This window comes from Grus americana, chromosome 5 (assembly GCF_028858705.1).
Source record: "Grus americana isolate bGruAme1 chromosome 5, bGruAme1.mat, whole genome shotgun sequence".
Classification (NCBI taxonomy): domain Eukaryota; kingdom Metazoa; phylum Chordata; class Aves; order Gruiformes; family Gruidae; genus Grus; species Grus americana.
In genome coordinates this window covers 63,879,467-63,895,320 of record NC_072856.1, presented here as the reverse complement: position 1 = coordinate 63,895,320, position 15,854 = coordinate 63,879,467, and the positions used below count along the sequence as shown (strand labels likewise).

General features: G+C 45.2%; 1 protein-coding gene across 3 annotated transcripts in view; it reads left to right on the top strand.

Annotated features, from left to right (window-relative positions):
• PRKCH (protein kinase C eta) overlaps positions 1-15,854 on the top strand; it is a 119,084-nt gene that overhangs the window by 22,433 nt on the left and 80,797 nt on the right. For all 3 annotated transcript variants that reach the window (XM_054827610.1, XM_054827612.1, XM_054827611.1), the window contains exon 2: positions 5,716-5,779. In XM_054827610.1, the coding sequence (XP_054683585.1) occupies positions 5,716-5,779 (64 nt within the window). The remainder of the gene's footprint in view (positions 1-5,715; positions 5,780-15,854) is intronic.

Below are 15,854 nucleotides of genomic sequence, written 5' to 3'. Positions count from 1 at the left end.
ATGTGAAAAACCAGCTTTAGCCTAACCCAGACTTTCAGCTCTTTCGACTGAACAGAGCCTTGGGAATTGCCTCTACAAATGACTGATTATATATGCAGTTCTGTTAATTAAATTTCAAAATTGTGTAGGAAGTCAAAAGATATAGCTACTTGTTTAATTAAGGTAATTAACTCCCCAGGTAGCTTTTATATTTGCTTTATTCACTGCAAGTGTCTGGCTTGTTCTGTTTTTGAAGCCACGTCAGCGTTGACATGGCTTAGAAAAAGGTTGTACTTCTAGGATGCTTACTAATTGTGCCTGTGGGGAAGAAAGGACAGAGCAGCAATGGGAGAAAGGATGTTCTGGGCTCCAGGGTAAATGCAGTCGTCTTTTGTGTCTGATCCAAAGACAATAAAAAGATTCTTACTGATTTCAGTGTACTTCAGGCTTCCCAGACTGGATTATCTGTTGTGGGGAGGGGAAAAAGGAATCTTCTAAACTTGTGTTTGCAAGAATTAGCGCTCATGCCAGATGCAGTGTAGAAGATGTCTCTTCATCCTGGAGGTCCACCTCGTCCACCTCATCTCCATTTTGGAGAGTGAGCGACTCGCAGGCAGGTAGCCACCCTTCAGATCTGCCTCTTCCTGTCCGCGGTGAGTTTTTTACAGGCATGCCAGGCTCTCTGAGGCTGACTGACTATACCTGCTCTTCAAGTTCAGTGGATGCTTCAGCTGGGTGTTGATATGTTGCCTGAGAGATTACCCTCCTTCTGAATTTGTTTTCCAAACCTCTTCCATTGATGAATCACACACGACCAGTTTTTATTATACGTGCGAAGGCATATGATTAAGGAGCCCTGTTTCAGTTTCCCTGCATCTGTTCCCTCGTTTGCTCCCAAACTAGCTTTTTTTTGTAGCGCAGAGAAGGGGAGTTAACACCACCTGCCTAGTTGTCAGGAACGATGTTAGTACAGCCTTTTGCTTGAGAAGGTGTGTGAGATGGTTGACTGGGGCCCCTCCTTGTGAGAAACCGATCCCTTGCAGCAACCTTTGAAGTCACGTGGGAGCTGCACGATCACAGCAAGTTCAGGCATGGGGCACCGTGTGAGTGGTTTGAATTAGGAGTGAAGTCCTCCTCCGTCCCGTGTTCAGCCTGGCTGCCAAAGTGTTGCGTCTCACAATGCAAGCGCAATGAAACCGCGGCTGAACTCATCAGTCCTTACCTGCTCACTTCCAGCTTGCTTGCCAAAATCCTCCAGCGCTTGTTTTCTCTGAGGTATGGCTGTGAAGTTCAACAGAAGTTAAAGTGTACGCTTAGCTCTGGGCCAGAATCCTGTGTTGTTCTTACAGATACAAAGGGGGTTCCTGAGCTCCAACAGTTGATCTTATCCACCCTTTGTGCTACAGAGGAACGTGCTGTCTTCCATTTCCTTCAACTAGAAGAGAGCAGGGATTAAAGGCTTTACTACACTGATAAGCACACTTTCCTCTCCCTGTTAGCTAAAACTTGGCCAAGTTACCTCTAAAACAGCCAGAAGGTTGATGTTTTTCCTCCCAGTTGTTCTCTGGGGGCCCAGGCTGAGGATGAAAGTGCTGGAGAGAGGGGAGGGTGATTACTGTTTACGGCTGTGCATGCCAATGGTGTGATGCTGCATGCCACCAGTTTTGTGTGATATTTTTGGAGATCAGTATACCATATAGCATTTGCAATATCACATATGCATAAAAATTCGGACTTCTCCTTTGCTTCTCCCAACACAACAGGACTTTTCCCGCTGTGGTGCATCTCCTACTCTGATACTAAACCTTCTAGGCAGAATTCTGCGATTTCCTAAAACAAGTTATCCTGTGCCAAATCGATTTTGGCATTAGGAAACTTTTCTCTGTACTTATTGCTCTTTGAATATCGTTGTCAAATACATACAGATGGTTACATTCCTGTATCACTTATCTCCATACTATGATATAGGAGTTCCCCCTTATCATCGTCTGTGCTGCCTTCAGGCTGTTGAATTTCTCCGAGCGTCTCCTGCTTTCTTTGAGAAGGAAGATCAGCATTAGCTGCATTGTTGACCCAAACTGATTGCGTGGTCTGTTTTGGGCTTTAATAATTCTGTCAAGAATAATACAGTGGCCCATGCTTCTCTGTAAAAAACACATTTTTTTTTGCCTTTGAGCAGCCACAGTCAATACTGTGAAGACAAGAAAGAAAAGAAGTGAGAAGCAAAACTTGGCGCATGCGTGGTACTTGTGTTACACCCCACTGCTGCTGCGAGGCTGGATCCCAAGGGTGTTCACTGATGCTGGGAGGTACCGACATCGCTGGAGCCTTGCCGGCATGCAGTCAGGGCCCGGGCTGCCAGCCAGCCATTGCTAGATAGGGTTATCCCTTCCATGGCTGGAGGGCCGGTCCTTCGGCAGCTGCTTCCCTTCGAAGTGCTCGAATCTTATTAAATAGCGGAGCATAGCGAGAAGTCCTCTCAATCTGTGAGAGGAGGTGCTAGTGATAGAAGCTCTTCAGTGACTGAAGAGATTGAAAGAGGGCTTATATTAGGAGTTCCTCCTTTGGGGAAGAAGTAGGATACCACACTCCTCATTTGTGGCCATCTGGTTTCAGATGGTTATGGGCATATTTCTGCGTGCCCAGCTGTGGCTGCAGTTGCTTGCTGGGTCAGTAAAGTTATCCTGAAGCGAGTGCTATTTCTATAGCTGCACCGCAAAGTGTGAAGGCAGTAATGAAGGTGTAAAGCAGGGGCAGGAACACGGGGAACCATGCTGCAAGGGTGGCTGAGGTTAGCCCCAGGGCCCAGGCTTAGCAAACTGCTTGCTGTGCACGCTGGCTCAGCATGTGAGCGTCCGTCTGGCTGCACGGGCATCATGGTTGTGGTCCAGCAAGTGTGAGGAGCTCACAGGAGTTAACTGCAACCAGCACGAGGCCCCTCCATGTTGTGTGGCCGTGGCACGGGGCATCCGTGCGATGGCGAGAGGAAGCACGTCCCATCGGGTGGGGGTTGCAGTTTGGGAGCTGCTCGATTGCCTGACCCTGGGCAGGCTCATGGGAGGGCAGGTCTGCGGTCAGACATTTTCCATTCGTTTTCTAGGTCAGAGATTATTTTCCGTTTCAGGCATGTTCCATGTATCTGCGAGTTGATCTCAGATATTGCGTTGGCTGCTACCAAATTTCATCTTTAAAGGAGATCGCAGCAGGTCCAAAATCTAGACTTTTACCAGTGGTCTATTAATTTTAATTATTTAATTGCATTGTATCTTCTCTTTTGTTGCTGATGTTGCTATCAATTTAAGACCAGAGAAACTCTGAAGACTGTCTGGTTTAACCTCTTGTATAGGACAAGATTTCACTATCGGTTCTGCATCCGGTGTGGTGCCAGTGTGCCAAAGTCTCAGCAGCTCCTGGCATGCTGGGGCTTCAGTCCTCATTTTGGAGCCTTTCAACTGTAATTTTTCATTTCACACGTGCCATGAGAAGATCTCGAGTGTAGCTAGATCCTCTTTGTTAAGTGCTCTTGAACTATGGTATAATATGAGCGCAGCTGCTTAGGTGATGTAGGGGATTTAACTGGTCTTTAATCTTGGAGTCTGGAGGGGAAAGAGATTGTTTTACAACCCTCGTAAATCTCCTACTACTTTCAGAATTATTTTGTTTCCGTTTTGTAAGACTCTGCTACCCTGGGCAGAGGAATCCCATTTGCCGTGATGGAGAGCAAGGTGAATTGCAGAGTTTGGACCAATTTTTGTTTGTGCCCTGTGTCGAAGGTGGATGATGCTTCTATTGCATCTCCTGGTCTCAGCCCAGCTGCTTGTCTCTTGACAAGCCTTTACTCTGAAGACTAAACAAGGAGTGCAGGATTTGCGCCGTATCCCATTGGAGACCATGTACATCGGAAGAAGGGAGGAAGGATCCTCTATGTGAATGTGAAAGCAGGAGTTTAATGTATTGCTGTGTATGGAGGCTGGCAGAAAAATGATAAGCACTGAAGAATGATTTTTGGAAACCTAAGTAAGAAAGGATTTTCCCATAAAATCTGAATTCTTGATATCACATAAATCAATTTGGGTGACTAGATACGTATATATATATTATAGATACTATATATTTTTGAAAGAAGCATTTATTTACAAAGTTGCATATCTCTTCAGTGAAGTGAAATGTAGGCAAAAATGATGCATGATATTGCTGGAGTTGAAGTTTATTTGGGGAATGTCTTCCATATTAATGGAGACAGAGGGCTGTTCAAACACAGCTTCCTAAAACCAGTGTAGTAAGCAAACATGAAAATTAATATTGAGTCAAAGCTAAATATTTAATTTAAATTTTCCCCATGAGATTGATTTGTTGTTTGTTTGTGGTTTTTTAGTGGAAAATATAGTGTCCATAAAATCAACATTCTGGCAGGATTTTCCCAGGCAGTTCTAGCTTCTGTTTTTATCCCATTGATAGAGATGTGTCACTTCTGGACTGTAGCTGGAGTTGTGTGATTAGGATGTTATTTCAGCCTTTCTCTCAAAATATTTGCTCTGCTCATCCTAACAAATTCCCAATAGTTTAACAAACAATTTCTCTACTTCTGCAACAAATTGTAGACTAGGGAAATGTACATCATCCTTCCTTGCAGGACCAGGAAATATCTTTCTACTCCGTAGTGTGCACACCAATGTGTATTAAATTGTGGGCACCTCTGTGATGAAACTCGGTGCTGCTGATGGAGGAGACTTGCTTCTATTTCTGCCAGACCAGGGAAGGTTGGCTGTACAGGAGCAGAGAGGGTTTGAACGATCATGTTTAGTCATTCCTCCAGAGAGCTCTATTTTCAGAATTTCTGTTCTGCACAGATTATTGATACTCACGAGGTGTGAAGCTCCTCTTTGCTAATTTTAACCTTGCAATTTGGGGGTGTATGGGGGTGTGTGTATGTGTGTGCCTTTTTTAAATTTTTTTTTTTTTAAAGTGAGATTTCTGTGTGACAGCCTGACTTGAACTTCAGGGGACCTTAGCTGTGATTTTTGCTAAAAACTAGCTGGTGAACAAAAAAACCAGGAGCAAGACCTTAATTTAAAATGTAACTAAGAATGAGAAAGCTACTAACCAAAAAATAAATACCTTCTTTCAAGGACAGGTTGACCGACACTGGGATTGAATCTCTGATCCCTAAAATTGTATTCTGTGTATCTATCTAATTTAGATTAAATGACAACAAGTCGTTAGGTAACAGCACAGTTTCCTATGTTTAAGGCCAAAAGGTGATTTATGTAAGAAATCAGCATTTACCCCAGCACTGATGGGATTTTGAGTTAGTGAAACAATTTCAATGGGGTAAGATGTAATAGGGAGGAAATATCCACATAATTCACCAAACAGACATGCATGGATCTTTTCAGAGAATTGCATGTGTTTTAGTGTTACTCCCACTTCATTTATCTGACGAATTGGAACACTATTAACCATATTTTTTTTTTCTTTAATCTCTTTTTCTTCTAGCAAGGTTGTTCAGCGCTTCTAGGAAAAAGAAGGAATCAAGTTCCTTATTTTTTTTACAGAACCCTGAATGTTGAACAATTTGATGCTTGATTTTTTTTTTTTGTAAAATTAAAGGTGTGCATGAGAATATATAGAGAGCTTCAAATATTATCAAATATTGGCAAGATCTATCATGCAAAATCCTGAGCAGAGTCTTTGCCTTGAAAAACAATCTTCTAACATTTCATTTACTTTTTTCAGGTGGATTTGGAGCCAGAAGGCAAAGTGTTTGTCGTCATAACTCTTACAGGCAGCTTCACAGAAGGTAAGGGAATTATTTTGGCTTGTTTCCATTAAGAGCTGGACTCTGGTGTATACTCTTGCCATCAGTTACCAAGCTGTACATAAGCGGATGGTGTTCTTCACATGGGCCATGTGCTGTTGTGTGCTGGAGATTTCTGGAGGGATGGGGGAAATCTGGAAGGGGCCATTCATAAGGGCTTGCGCCGTGTGTGTCTTCTCTGCTCGTGCTCTGGTCTTCAATCTAGGGAGCCGATTCAAGCTTGATCTGGTTTATTTATCTGAAGTTGTCCTTCAAATGGATTGTTTTTGTCACCCGTACTTTTCACCTGAGTGCCTCTTGAAGGACAAGCTAAGGAGCATGTAGAGCATGTTTAAAATAGAACATGTTTAAAACATCTGGATGATTTTTATTCCATAATGATTCCCATCTACTTGACGTGCATTTCTGTTTCCCGAGCTCACTTTGCACAGGAAACTTTGACGTGTTTTAGTGCGACAGCTGCCCTGAAAAAGTATCTGGGCAGATTTGTTTTCTGTAACTATGTTTTATAGTGTGATGTTTTTAATTTCCCTGTTGTTTATTATGATACCAGCTACGAGCATGGATGTGAGCTGTGCTGGAGGAACCCAGGAAATCTGAGATGGGGCATAGAAAAAGCTTATTTTTTTCAGACCTACACGGTGGTTCTTAGTTGTTCTAGCTGCAGCCTCAAACCGCATTTGTTGGCGGGTGTTTTCTGTACAGAAGCCAAGAATTGAGGCAACATCAGCTCCACTATCTGCTGCCTGGAGCCTGGGGGAGCTGGATTTTTAATGCTTTCTTTTGTTTTACCCCAGAAACTGATTGCTCGGTATGAAGGCTGTGCTGGGGGCTGTAGCACGGGCAGCTCACCCTGCAGCCTGCCATGCTCCGTCTTGGATGTGAGGAGGGTGTAAGCTGGAGGGGTGCTTGCTTCAAGGGTTACGGGGGAGCTCTGCTCTCCTGCCTAGCAGTTCTCCTCACTCCCACCTTGTGCTAGGTGCCCAGGCCTGTCAATGCCTCTGCCTTTGTTTTTTCAAATGCAGGTTTGAATACAAGCTTGTGCTTTACTTGGATGTTTTTGGGGAGCTGTCTCACTCTTGCTGGGCCAGCAGCTTGGTGTGTGCTGGGGCCCGGGCAGCTGCTTCATGGGGAGCTGCTGCATCAGAGGAGCTGGTGAAGCTTTTGGTTTTCTTTGGGTGCTTTACACCCCGGAAGCATTCTAGTCCTGGCAGGATAGCTGTTGTCTTTTAAAGCGTTTGACCCCAATCCAGTGTGTAATCAGCTGAGCCACACCTGAGGGCCCAGCAAGGGTTTGTAGGGAGACCATGTCCTCCTCTGCAGCAGCACCCTCAGCCCTGTGGCATGGAAGTGGTGGCAGGGTTTGCAGACATCCTTCCCCGTGTGCAGCTGGAGCTGCTCTTACTCCTAGGGACCATGGGCAGGGCATAATCCTGCTTGCAGGAGATGTGTTAGGAGGGAGACATGAACAGAAAAACTGGCTGGCTTTGACTCCTAAGGAAATGTATGGTCTCAGAGTGATGGAGAAGATGAGGAGTATCACATCCTGGCACTGCAGCAGTACAGAGAACCAGAACTCACTTTTCCAGTGAAGTTCACTTTCTATGTAAAGCTGGGCAGGCCACATAACTTCACTGCAACTCTCAGTCCTCTATCTGTCAAGTAGCAATGCATGTTTTACTCTGTGCAGGTGTTAACTCTGGGGTCTGGGAACTGCTCTCACATTTATCCGCGTGTAAAATGTTAACAGGTCATTTACCCTTTCTCCTCTAGGGAGATGCTCCCTGCAGCTGTGCTTTGACAGGGAAATATGAAGCTTGCTTTTTCAAGTTAATTTGGGAAAAGCTTTCTGTTTGTAAGCAGAGAACAGGGAAAGTCCAAAGGTGTGCTAGAGAGACCTTTTTGTAGGTCCAAGGCAATGCCTATTAGGCAGCAGTAGGGGTGACAAGGACATTAGAAATTGGCTTTAATTGCCTATGATACAGCCGATGATGGAGAGAGAGTTGTATTGAGATCAAGAAACCGGAGGGCTTTTACTGACCAACATGCCAGTTTGTATCCACACGCAAGTGTGTCACGCTTGGCCATTTAAAGCAGGGTTGAGCAGGGATGGTGGGCTTGAGCATAAATCCAAAGTGTCGTTCAGACTTATGCTGGTGGCTGAGCATCAAGGCATGTTGCTGACAAGGTCTCAAAGACGAGAGATGGAGAACTCAAATGTTTGTACCACTACTGCTTTCCGAGGAAAATGGGAAATGTTGGAAATAGTTTACTTCTCTTTACTTTCTTTTCCTCTGTTGTTACTGAGGATGCGTGGACTTACAGAACAGGAAGATCAAAGATGGCTCTTGGTTTTTTTCTTGAATGATTAATCCCATGTGTGGTCACACTTGGAGTTTCCAAGAATAGACATAATCCAGGGCAAGCCTGAGTGCAGATACTAACTTCTCCCAGTCGTTGGAAAATGGAGGCATCCATCAGGGAGATGTTTCCTTCTGAAAAAATGGTGAGGTCTCTTTATTCTATTTTTCTCTCTTTTTTTTTTTTTTTTTTTCCTGGAAATGTGGAGGCTCAGAATTGTGCTTGGAATTAAAGTTTTTGGAAAGAAGTTTAAGAGTAACTCACAACTTGAAAGCACAAACAGTGTCTTCCCGCTTGTTTGCACTTGTCTGGAGCTGCCGCCACCTCCTCACTGCTAGTTATGGCTAATGCGGCAGAGGCCGCTTGAAGGCTCTGTGTGTCTCCAGGTACACAGAGAACTCAATGATTAGTTCGTATTAGACCCCATCAGGGTAGCGTGTAGACCCACGTGGAGTTTCAAGCAATATGATGTTTAGGACTTTTGATCATTTTCCTGTGACTTAAGAACAGTTAAGTGTGCGACTCCGATGCGTTTCCTGCTGTGAAAAGGATCCAGCAATGGTAATGCGGTGCTGCAAAAAAAGCCAGACTCCAGCAGGTAAAAAGAGCAACATGGCAGTGTCCGTAGACTGACTCTTCAAGCCACCCACATGCTTTTTTTAGCAGCTCTTGCCTCACTGCTTTCGGTATACTATGGGGACAGAAGGATAACACGATGTGAACCGTGGGAAGCATCTTCCTTTGAAAAGCTTCTGAGAGCTCCATTGAGCAAAGGTAGAGGGTCAGCGCCTACTGCTAGTCCTCATGCTACCAACACGTCATTCATTTCAGAGAGATTTTATGCCAAGCTAGTTATCTTGTTCGTGGAAATAGCCAAATTCACAGGGTCTCAGCCACCACTGTCTAACTCCGGTCAAGTAAAAGCCCAAAAAGTGGCTAAAGAGAGGGAAGAGAGAGGGGGAGGATAAAAAGAAAAAAACCCAACAAACAAGCAAGCCTGAGATGTTAGGTCCATCTGAGACTGAATTATTTTGTTGTCCTAGAAAGCTTACCCAAAATAGACAGTCCCGGTGGTGTAGGCAGCTTGTACTTTATTTAGCTTCAGAAGTGGTTGGTTTTCTTGTTTGATCAAAAGTTCTTTTGACCAGAAGTTTAATTTGGTTCCGCTTACCTACAGTGGGGATGGGAGGGAGAAGGGTGACGCTCCTGCGACAGGCACAGCATGTCCAACAGAAGCATTCATGTACCATCAGGATGACGGCATTATAGAAAATGTACAGATGGAAAGAGGTTAGTCCTTTGTAGGTTCCCATATGGCTCTTCTGACCATCGCTGTTAACCTGCTGTTTTGAAGCAGGGAAATATGCCTGTTTCACATGCTAAAAATACATGTAATTTTTCAGGAAGAGAAAGGAATGGAGCAATAGGAAGCGAGGCAGGTCTAGTGAAATTATCCCTGCCTATCTTTATTTTCTCCGCTGGATATATTTGTTGCTGTGCTAAGCTATATCTGATCATATTAACTCCCCTCATTCAGCCGACATTTCCTGTGTAAAACGACCAGTGCAAAATTAAAATGAAAATCTCCTTACCTCAGGAGGAGATTACTTCTCCAAGCATGACCGTGTCTCTGCTGGCAGTGCTGGGTCCCAGTGGCCCCGGCACCCGGCTGGGGTGGAGGGAAGCTCCTTCTCCTCCAGCCATCTCCCTTGTTGACCCAAGAGCTGTTCCACTCCAGGCTGTTTTACAGAGAAAGTGAGGACTGATTTCTGCCTGCCAGAGTTCAGGCATTGCTTAGGGATTGATTTCACCCCAATGCCCTTCTCCCTCAAATGAATTTATTTACTCTTTCCTGGCTTTTCTTTGTTTCACCCTGCTTGATAATGGGATTTTTTTCCAAGTCATCAAAATTATGATTTCTTATAAAATTTCCTTATTCTTTTTACTCTGGATATTAATATGTTTTGTGGGCTTTTTCCCCCCAGTATCTTTAGCATTTCTTACCTCTCTCTGTCTCTCTTTGTCTCCTTGCCCCTTTCTCTCTTAAAAATAATGAATGTACCTTCTCCGAGAGGTCTGTCTTTGCCATGGACATGCCTCATCCATGGACGTGAGGCTCAATGTCAGCTGACATTGAGGGATGGCAGTGGGGTGCAGCCTCCTGTGCGTGGGACCAAGCTGAGCTGGAGCTGTCTGAAGGCAGTTTGGCTCTGCCCAACCATGGGGACCACAGGAGCTGTGGTTAACTGAACTGTTAATGTCCTGCCTTCCTTCCTGTGATGGTCTACGTGTGTGCCAGGATTTCTGAAATAATCCACAAGATCTCAACTCTGTTTTAAGCCTCCTTTAAAGGAAAATTTCTGCTTTATTGCTCTCTAAAATGAGATAGAGATATGCAATGCTGCATAGGGTATAACGTTCCTTAATATTTTTCTTCTTCTGCTAACCCTGGCTGTAACCATTTCCAGGTAGACAGCTTCCGTGCAGGGTCGTCTTCCTCACCACTCCTGGGAGCACCCTGTCAGGGAGACACCATTGACTGGGAGCTGTTGTGGTTCTCCAGCACGATGTACCCAGTACCGTTTCCCTGTGCTCTCTCAGGGTGTCATCTAGGTCCCCATGACTCGGGTTGAAGGTGACCTGATGCCTCTGAGGAGACTGTCTTTGGGGCTTGTGTTGTTCATAGCAAGTGACTCTGATGCTATTGGGGTGCCCCATCGGGTGGTGCACAGTCGGTGGCATGAATTCAGACCTGCTTTCTACTTGTCTGTCTTTGCCACTGAACATCGGTTTCAGCTATGAAAGGGCAAGCCATGAATTCCTTTCTTCTTGGGAAGCGAGTGATTGATTTGAAATAAAAAGCCTTGCAATGAGTACGGGTGAACTACTCCTGTTGTTGGTGCTTCTGGACACCTGTGAGAAGTTAGTAGAGATACTCAAGAGCAGGTGATCGTGCACGGGTCAGGGTGTTCTGCTGCAGTGAGGCCAGATTGGGCACCAAGAGGCCCCAGGTATGTCCCTGAAGGACGGCATGAACCTCTCTTCCTTGCAATACTGGAGTCCCACAGCAAGCTGAGGGCCCTTGCAGCTTTACCTGCAAGGTGTGTTGCTGTGCTCTCAGTTTGCCGCCTCTCTTGCTATTTGCTCTTTTTAATTTTGAGCAAAGCTAATGAAATTAATACAAACTAATTAGTTAACTGAATTAATGAATGAAGCAAGCTTTGTAGAAAGTAAAGTGCTCCTATTTTAGTGCTTCGAACTCTTGCAATCTGCAATGTGCTTTTTTTTTTTTTTTTTTTACATTGTCACTCAAAGTGATAATTCTGGCTTGAAGTTCAATTCTAATTTCATCATTGTGAGGTAAGTAATGGTTGTTTCTTTTCTTTCAGTGTCAGGAAAGACAAAGACAAATTTGAGTTCTGGGCAAGAAATAGAACAAGGAGAATATTGAAAAGCCAAGTGACTTGGTAGAGCAGATATAGCACCCATTGCTAAATATTTAATGTTGGTAGGCTTTGCAGCAGCAAGGAAGCCTGAACCTGCCTCTAGAGCAGGAAATGCTTCTTTATTTTGAAGCTGTCGCGTCATGTGTTTGGGATGGTTTGTTCTCAAGCATGAAGTTGTTTGCTGTTGTTTTTCTTAGAATACATTTTTTCTAACATGAAGTGGTTTTTGTCTTAAGAAATAGCATTTCCTCAGGCACCAGTAGATACCTGCAGCCTTAAAGTCTCAATGGTATATAGGCTTTGTGCTAAGCAGATCCTTGTTCTGTACTGTAATGCAGCTCCTGAGTCCCACAAAACTTCTATTTGCAGATACGTTATTAGGCTCTTGCACAAGAGGGAGAAAAAAAGATGTTTACTGGTCCTCTGTAAAATGTAATAATGACTATTTTCAGCCTGTTTTTATAGTTAAGGGAATAATTATTGAAAACTAGGGATCAGGAATGAAAAATGCCCTGTTCTCATCCCCAGGCTGGTTGGGTCACTCTTCTGTTTTGGGTTACTAGCCCAAGCAGGAGAATTTTAAGGCATGTAGTAGACACTGTCCAGAGAACTTCCTGATCTGAATAGGCAATATCAGTGCAGAATAGGATGAAAAAAGTTTAGCTATATTTTGTTCACAGTCTGAGAACATGGAAGTCTTTAATGTCTAGCCCAAAGTCTTACGTTGCAGAGAGCAGCAGGAGACATGTTTTTCTGTACACCAGTATTTTTTGCAATGCTTTACACTTGTCACACATGTGCATGCTGTAGGCAAGGGATTTCCAGATGCACTCCATGTTGGTTCAACTCTGCATTTCCAGATGGAAATAGGTCAGAACAATGTCAAGTCCCACGGGGGAGAAAATACACCCTGAATGCACCCTGGAGAAGATTGAGCCCTTGCAGAGACCAGGAATGTCGTCCACAGATGCTGTGCATCTCTGCGTGGGAGGCAGGTGAACTTGAATGGAACCCCAGTCTTGCCGAAAGATGTCAGTCGGGTTCAAAAGTAAAAGGCAATTCCAGAGGCTGATCTTGAAGTCCTGAGCACGTATTGCTCTCCTGGAGGTCAGACTCTGCAAACCTGCACCCCAATGGAGATGTGTCAGCCAAGCCAACGGGAGCAAGAGTGGCTCTATCCATATCATGAAGCTTCCACAAGATAAACACAAGGATGTTAAAGCTTCTCTTAAGATCTCAGGAGAGAATTTCAAAGTCAGAGAAACCGTGAAGAACCTCTTGGAGATTCTTTCCAGAGGGAGGAGCCTTTGGGCATTCTGAGAAATGTCCTTTGGGCTATGAGTTGCCATTAGGAGAAGGGGCTGTACCGCATCTTCCTGAGCACTACCTTTCACTTGCCCTGTTCAAGCTGACAGTGACATGAGAAGGGGTCACTGTAACGAGAGACAGCCCAAGCTTGGAAGATAGACAAAGTGGATGAACTTGGGGATGATGAATAATTATTACTGTTTATGGCAGGAGGATAGTGTGAGCAATTTTTTTAAAGTGAAGCCTTCAAAATTTACATATTGCATTTCATGTTTAAATAATGTGGAGAGAACCCAAGTATTTTTTCACCCTGTCACTCTTATATGTCACATATCCCTCTCCTCCATTAAAAAAAAAAAAAAAAAAAGGCAAGTTTGGTAAATTCTGAATTTTCACAGGAAAAAAGGATTTCCACAAGGGAAGAAAACTCACCCCAAAGCTGTTTATTGCTGACTGCTGAAAGATCTAGCCCCTGGGAAATGATGTGCTTTGCTCAGCATTAGGGAGGGACTGTAATGCAGAGCCAGGAGGTGAACAGCACCCCAGCCCACTGCGTATCTATGAGACCAGGTTTCTTTCTTGGAAAATCATAGAATCCTAGAATCCCAGGTTGGCAGGGACCTCAAGGATGATCTGGTCCAACCTTTATTGGTAAGGGCACAATCTAGACAAGATGGCCCAGCACCCTGTCCAGCTGAATCTTAAAAGTGTCCAACATTGGGGAATCCACCACTTCTCTGGGGAGATTATTCCTACGGCTGATTCTTCTCATTGTGAAAAAATTTCCTCATGTCAAGTTGGAATCTCCCCAAGAGTAACTTGTACCCAGTAGTAACTTGTACCCAAAATGATCCATTTGGGCTCCATAGCTATTGCAGTATGTTTAATGCTGAGAGGTTTTCAGCAGTAATTCATGAATTGCCAAGATTTTCCAACTGCTTAGATATCCAGACACTGTAAAAATGCAACAAACAGCAATATCAGGGTTAACAACTTCCTCAGTGGGCTGTGTTTTGTCTGGGCTCTGAAACCTAGATATAAATATGCAAGCTTGCAATCTGCTCTGGGATTTCAGTGTTCCTGGCTATAATGAGAAACAGAGATTTTTTTGCTTTATTTCAATGTGATTCCTGGAAGAAGTGACGGTGGTTCCCAGAGGAGCTTAAGTCTATCTACTTGGCCTTGGAGGACAGCGCTGTGTGGGAGTGGGTGTTTGTGCTGCAGTGAAGCTGGATGGCAAACATGGGCTGGAAGGACCACAGCAGGAAGCCATTAGAGGTCGGGACCGTGATCCTATGGCCAGGGAAGATGACAGCAGCCCTGTCCCTGGCTGCTGTGCCCTGTGCTCGGGGATGCCATTTCATGGCCGTCTCCCTCAGCACTTATTGTGCTCAAGGGCGCCTGGATGATTCCCTGGACTGGGATGAAGGGGGAGTGCCCCATATACCAGCACACCTCAGGGCCGTGCCTGAATTTCCGTAGGCCACGATTTGCGAGGTACCTGACTGATGAAATAAGTGAATGGCTGTCCAAAAGCCCTGGTAGTTTACCTGGGGTCACCCTGTAAATCTGTAGCAGAAACTGGAGGAACAAACCAAACAACAAAACCACACTGTTTGTTTTTTTTTTTTTTTTAACTTCACCTCCACCAACTATCAAATTAGGCTGTGTCCCATTTAATATCCAGGTCTGTCAGCTCTGGCTACTGGAGGAGTCTCCTAATTTAGGTGGTACCACCACAGGCAAGAGTTCTCCTTGTGTCCGGGTGTCTGGCAGCCTGGTCTGTCAGGACTCAGAAGTCCCTGTCACCTCCCTGCTGTATGGGCAGTGCTGGACTCGGCGCATGAGCGGATCTGCTGGGCCTGTCAGCATGAGAGGATGCGCGAGGTCACAAGATGCTGTTGTGCCACAGTGCTTAGTTACCTTAATTTACCTGGAAGGCATTGATGCATCGTTAGTGCTTCCGAGGGGGCAAGGTTCCCTCTGGCCCTGCAGAGACAAGGAGGACCAGCAGCATCAGTCTGCTGCGTGTTGTGGATGCTGTGGCAGTTGATTCCTGCTCCTCACTGGAGTGAGGCAAGATCTCACTAACAGCCAGGCCGAACAGGGTCTTCAGCCTTAGGTAAGCTGGCACAGAGCTGTAGGAAGCACAACTCGTCTTCTAGTGATGCTTTCAGAGGCAAGTACTCATGCTTGCAATTTATACGCCCCTGTTTTGGATTGTTCCTGAGTGTGCCCAGCATAAATTGCTGTTTCCTGCTCTTCAGTGCCAGCTGATTTTTGTTTTCTGGAGTGCTTCAGCAGAAAGGATTTAGTTGTTTTCCAGAATGAGATGCTGAATCAAAATAGAGCTTTGAGCAAAGAGATCCTGATGTTGTTTTGTCAGGGTGACCTCAAGCTTGGCAGAGGAGAGAGTAGGAGGGCTGAGAGCCTCTGCCATCTCCATCTGCCTTCTGCTGTCTTTGGGAAACTCTAACCGTTTGTGATCTGGGAGAAACGGCATGAGATCAGCGTGGCTTTGAGGGCTGTGGACACCACCTGCACTGAGCAGGTTCCCACCTCGGTGACTGTTCATCCTGGCAATGTCGACGCTGCTGGTAGTTGTAGATAAGGGACTGAGGTGGTTTCGTAACAGGGTAAATCTGTCTGTCTGAAAAGGATGCTCTTGGGTTTCCCTTGGGCTGGCCTTGCACAGGGCCTGTTCTGCACCAGTTGGCTGGGCTGGGGAGCTGAGCAAATCTGGAGCAGGGGTGCGGGTTGATTTTTGGGCCAGATCCATCCTCTGGTTGAGTTCAGTGCTAGCCCAGGCAGGAGGTGAAACCCGGGTGGCGGTGCAGAAGAGGGAGGAAGGCAGGAGGTCTGGCTGAGAAGGCATCCTGCTCTCTGTGCCCCATCTGCTGGGACATGGGGCAAGGACAGTGAATGGTGGAAACACTGGGGAA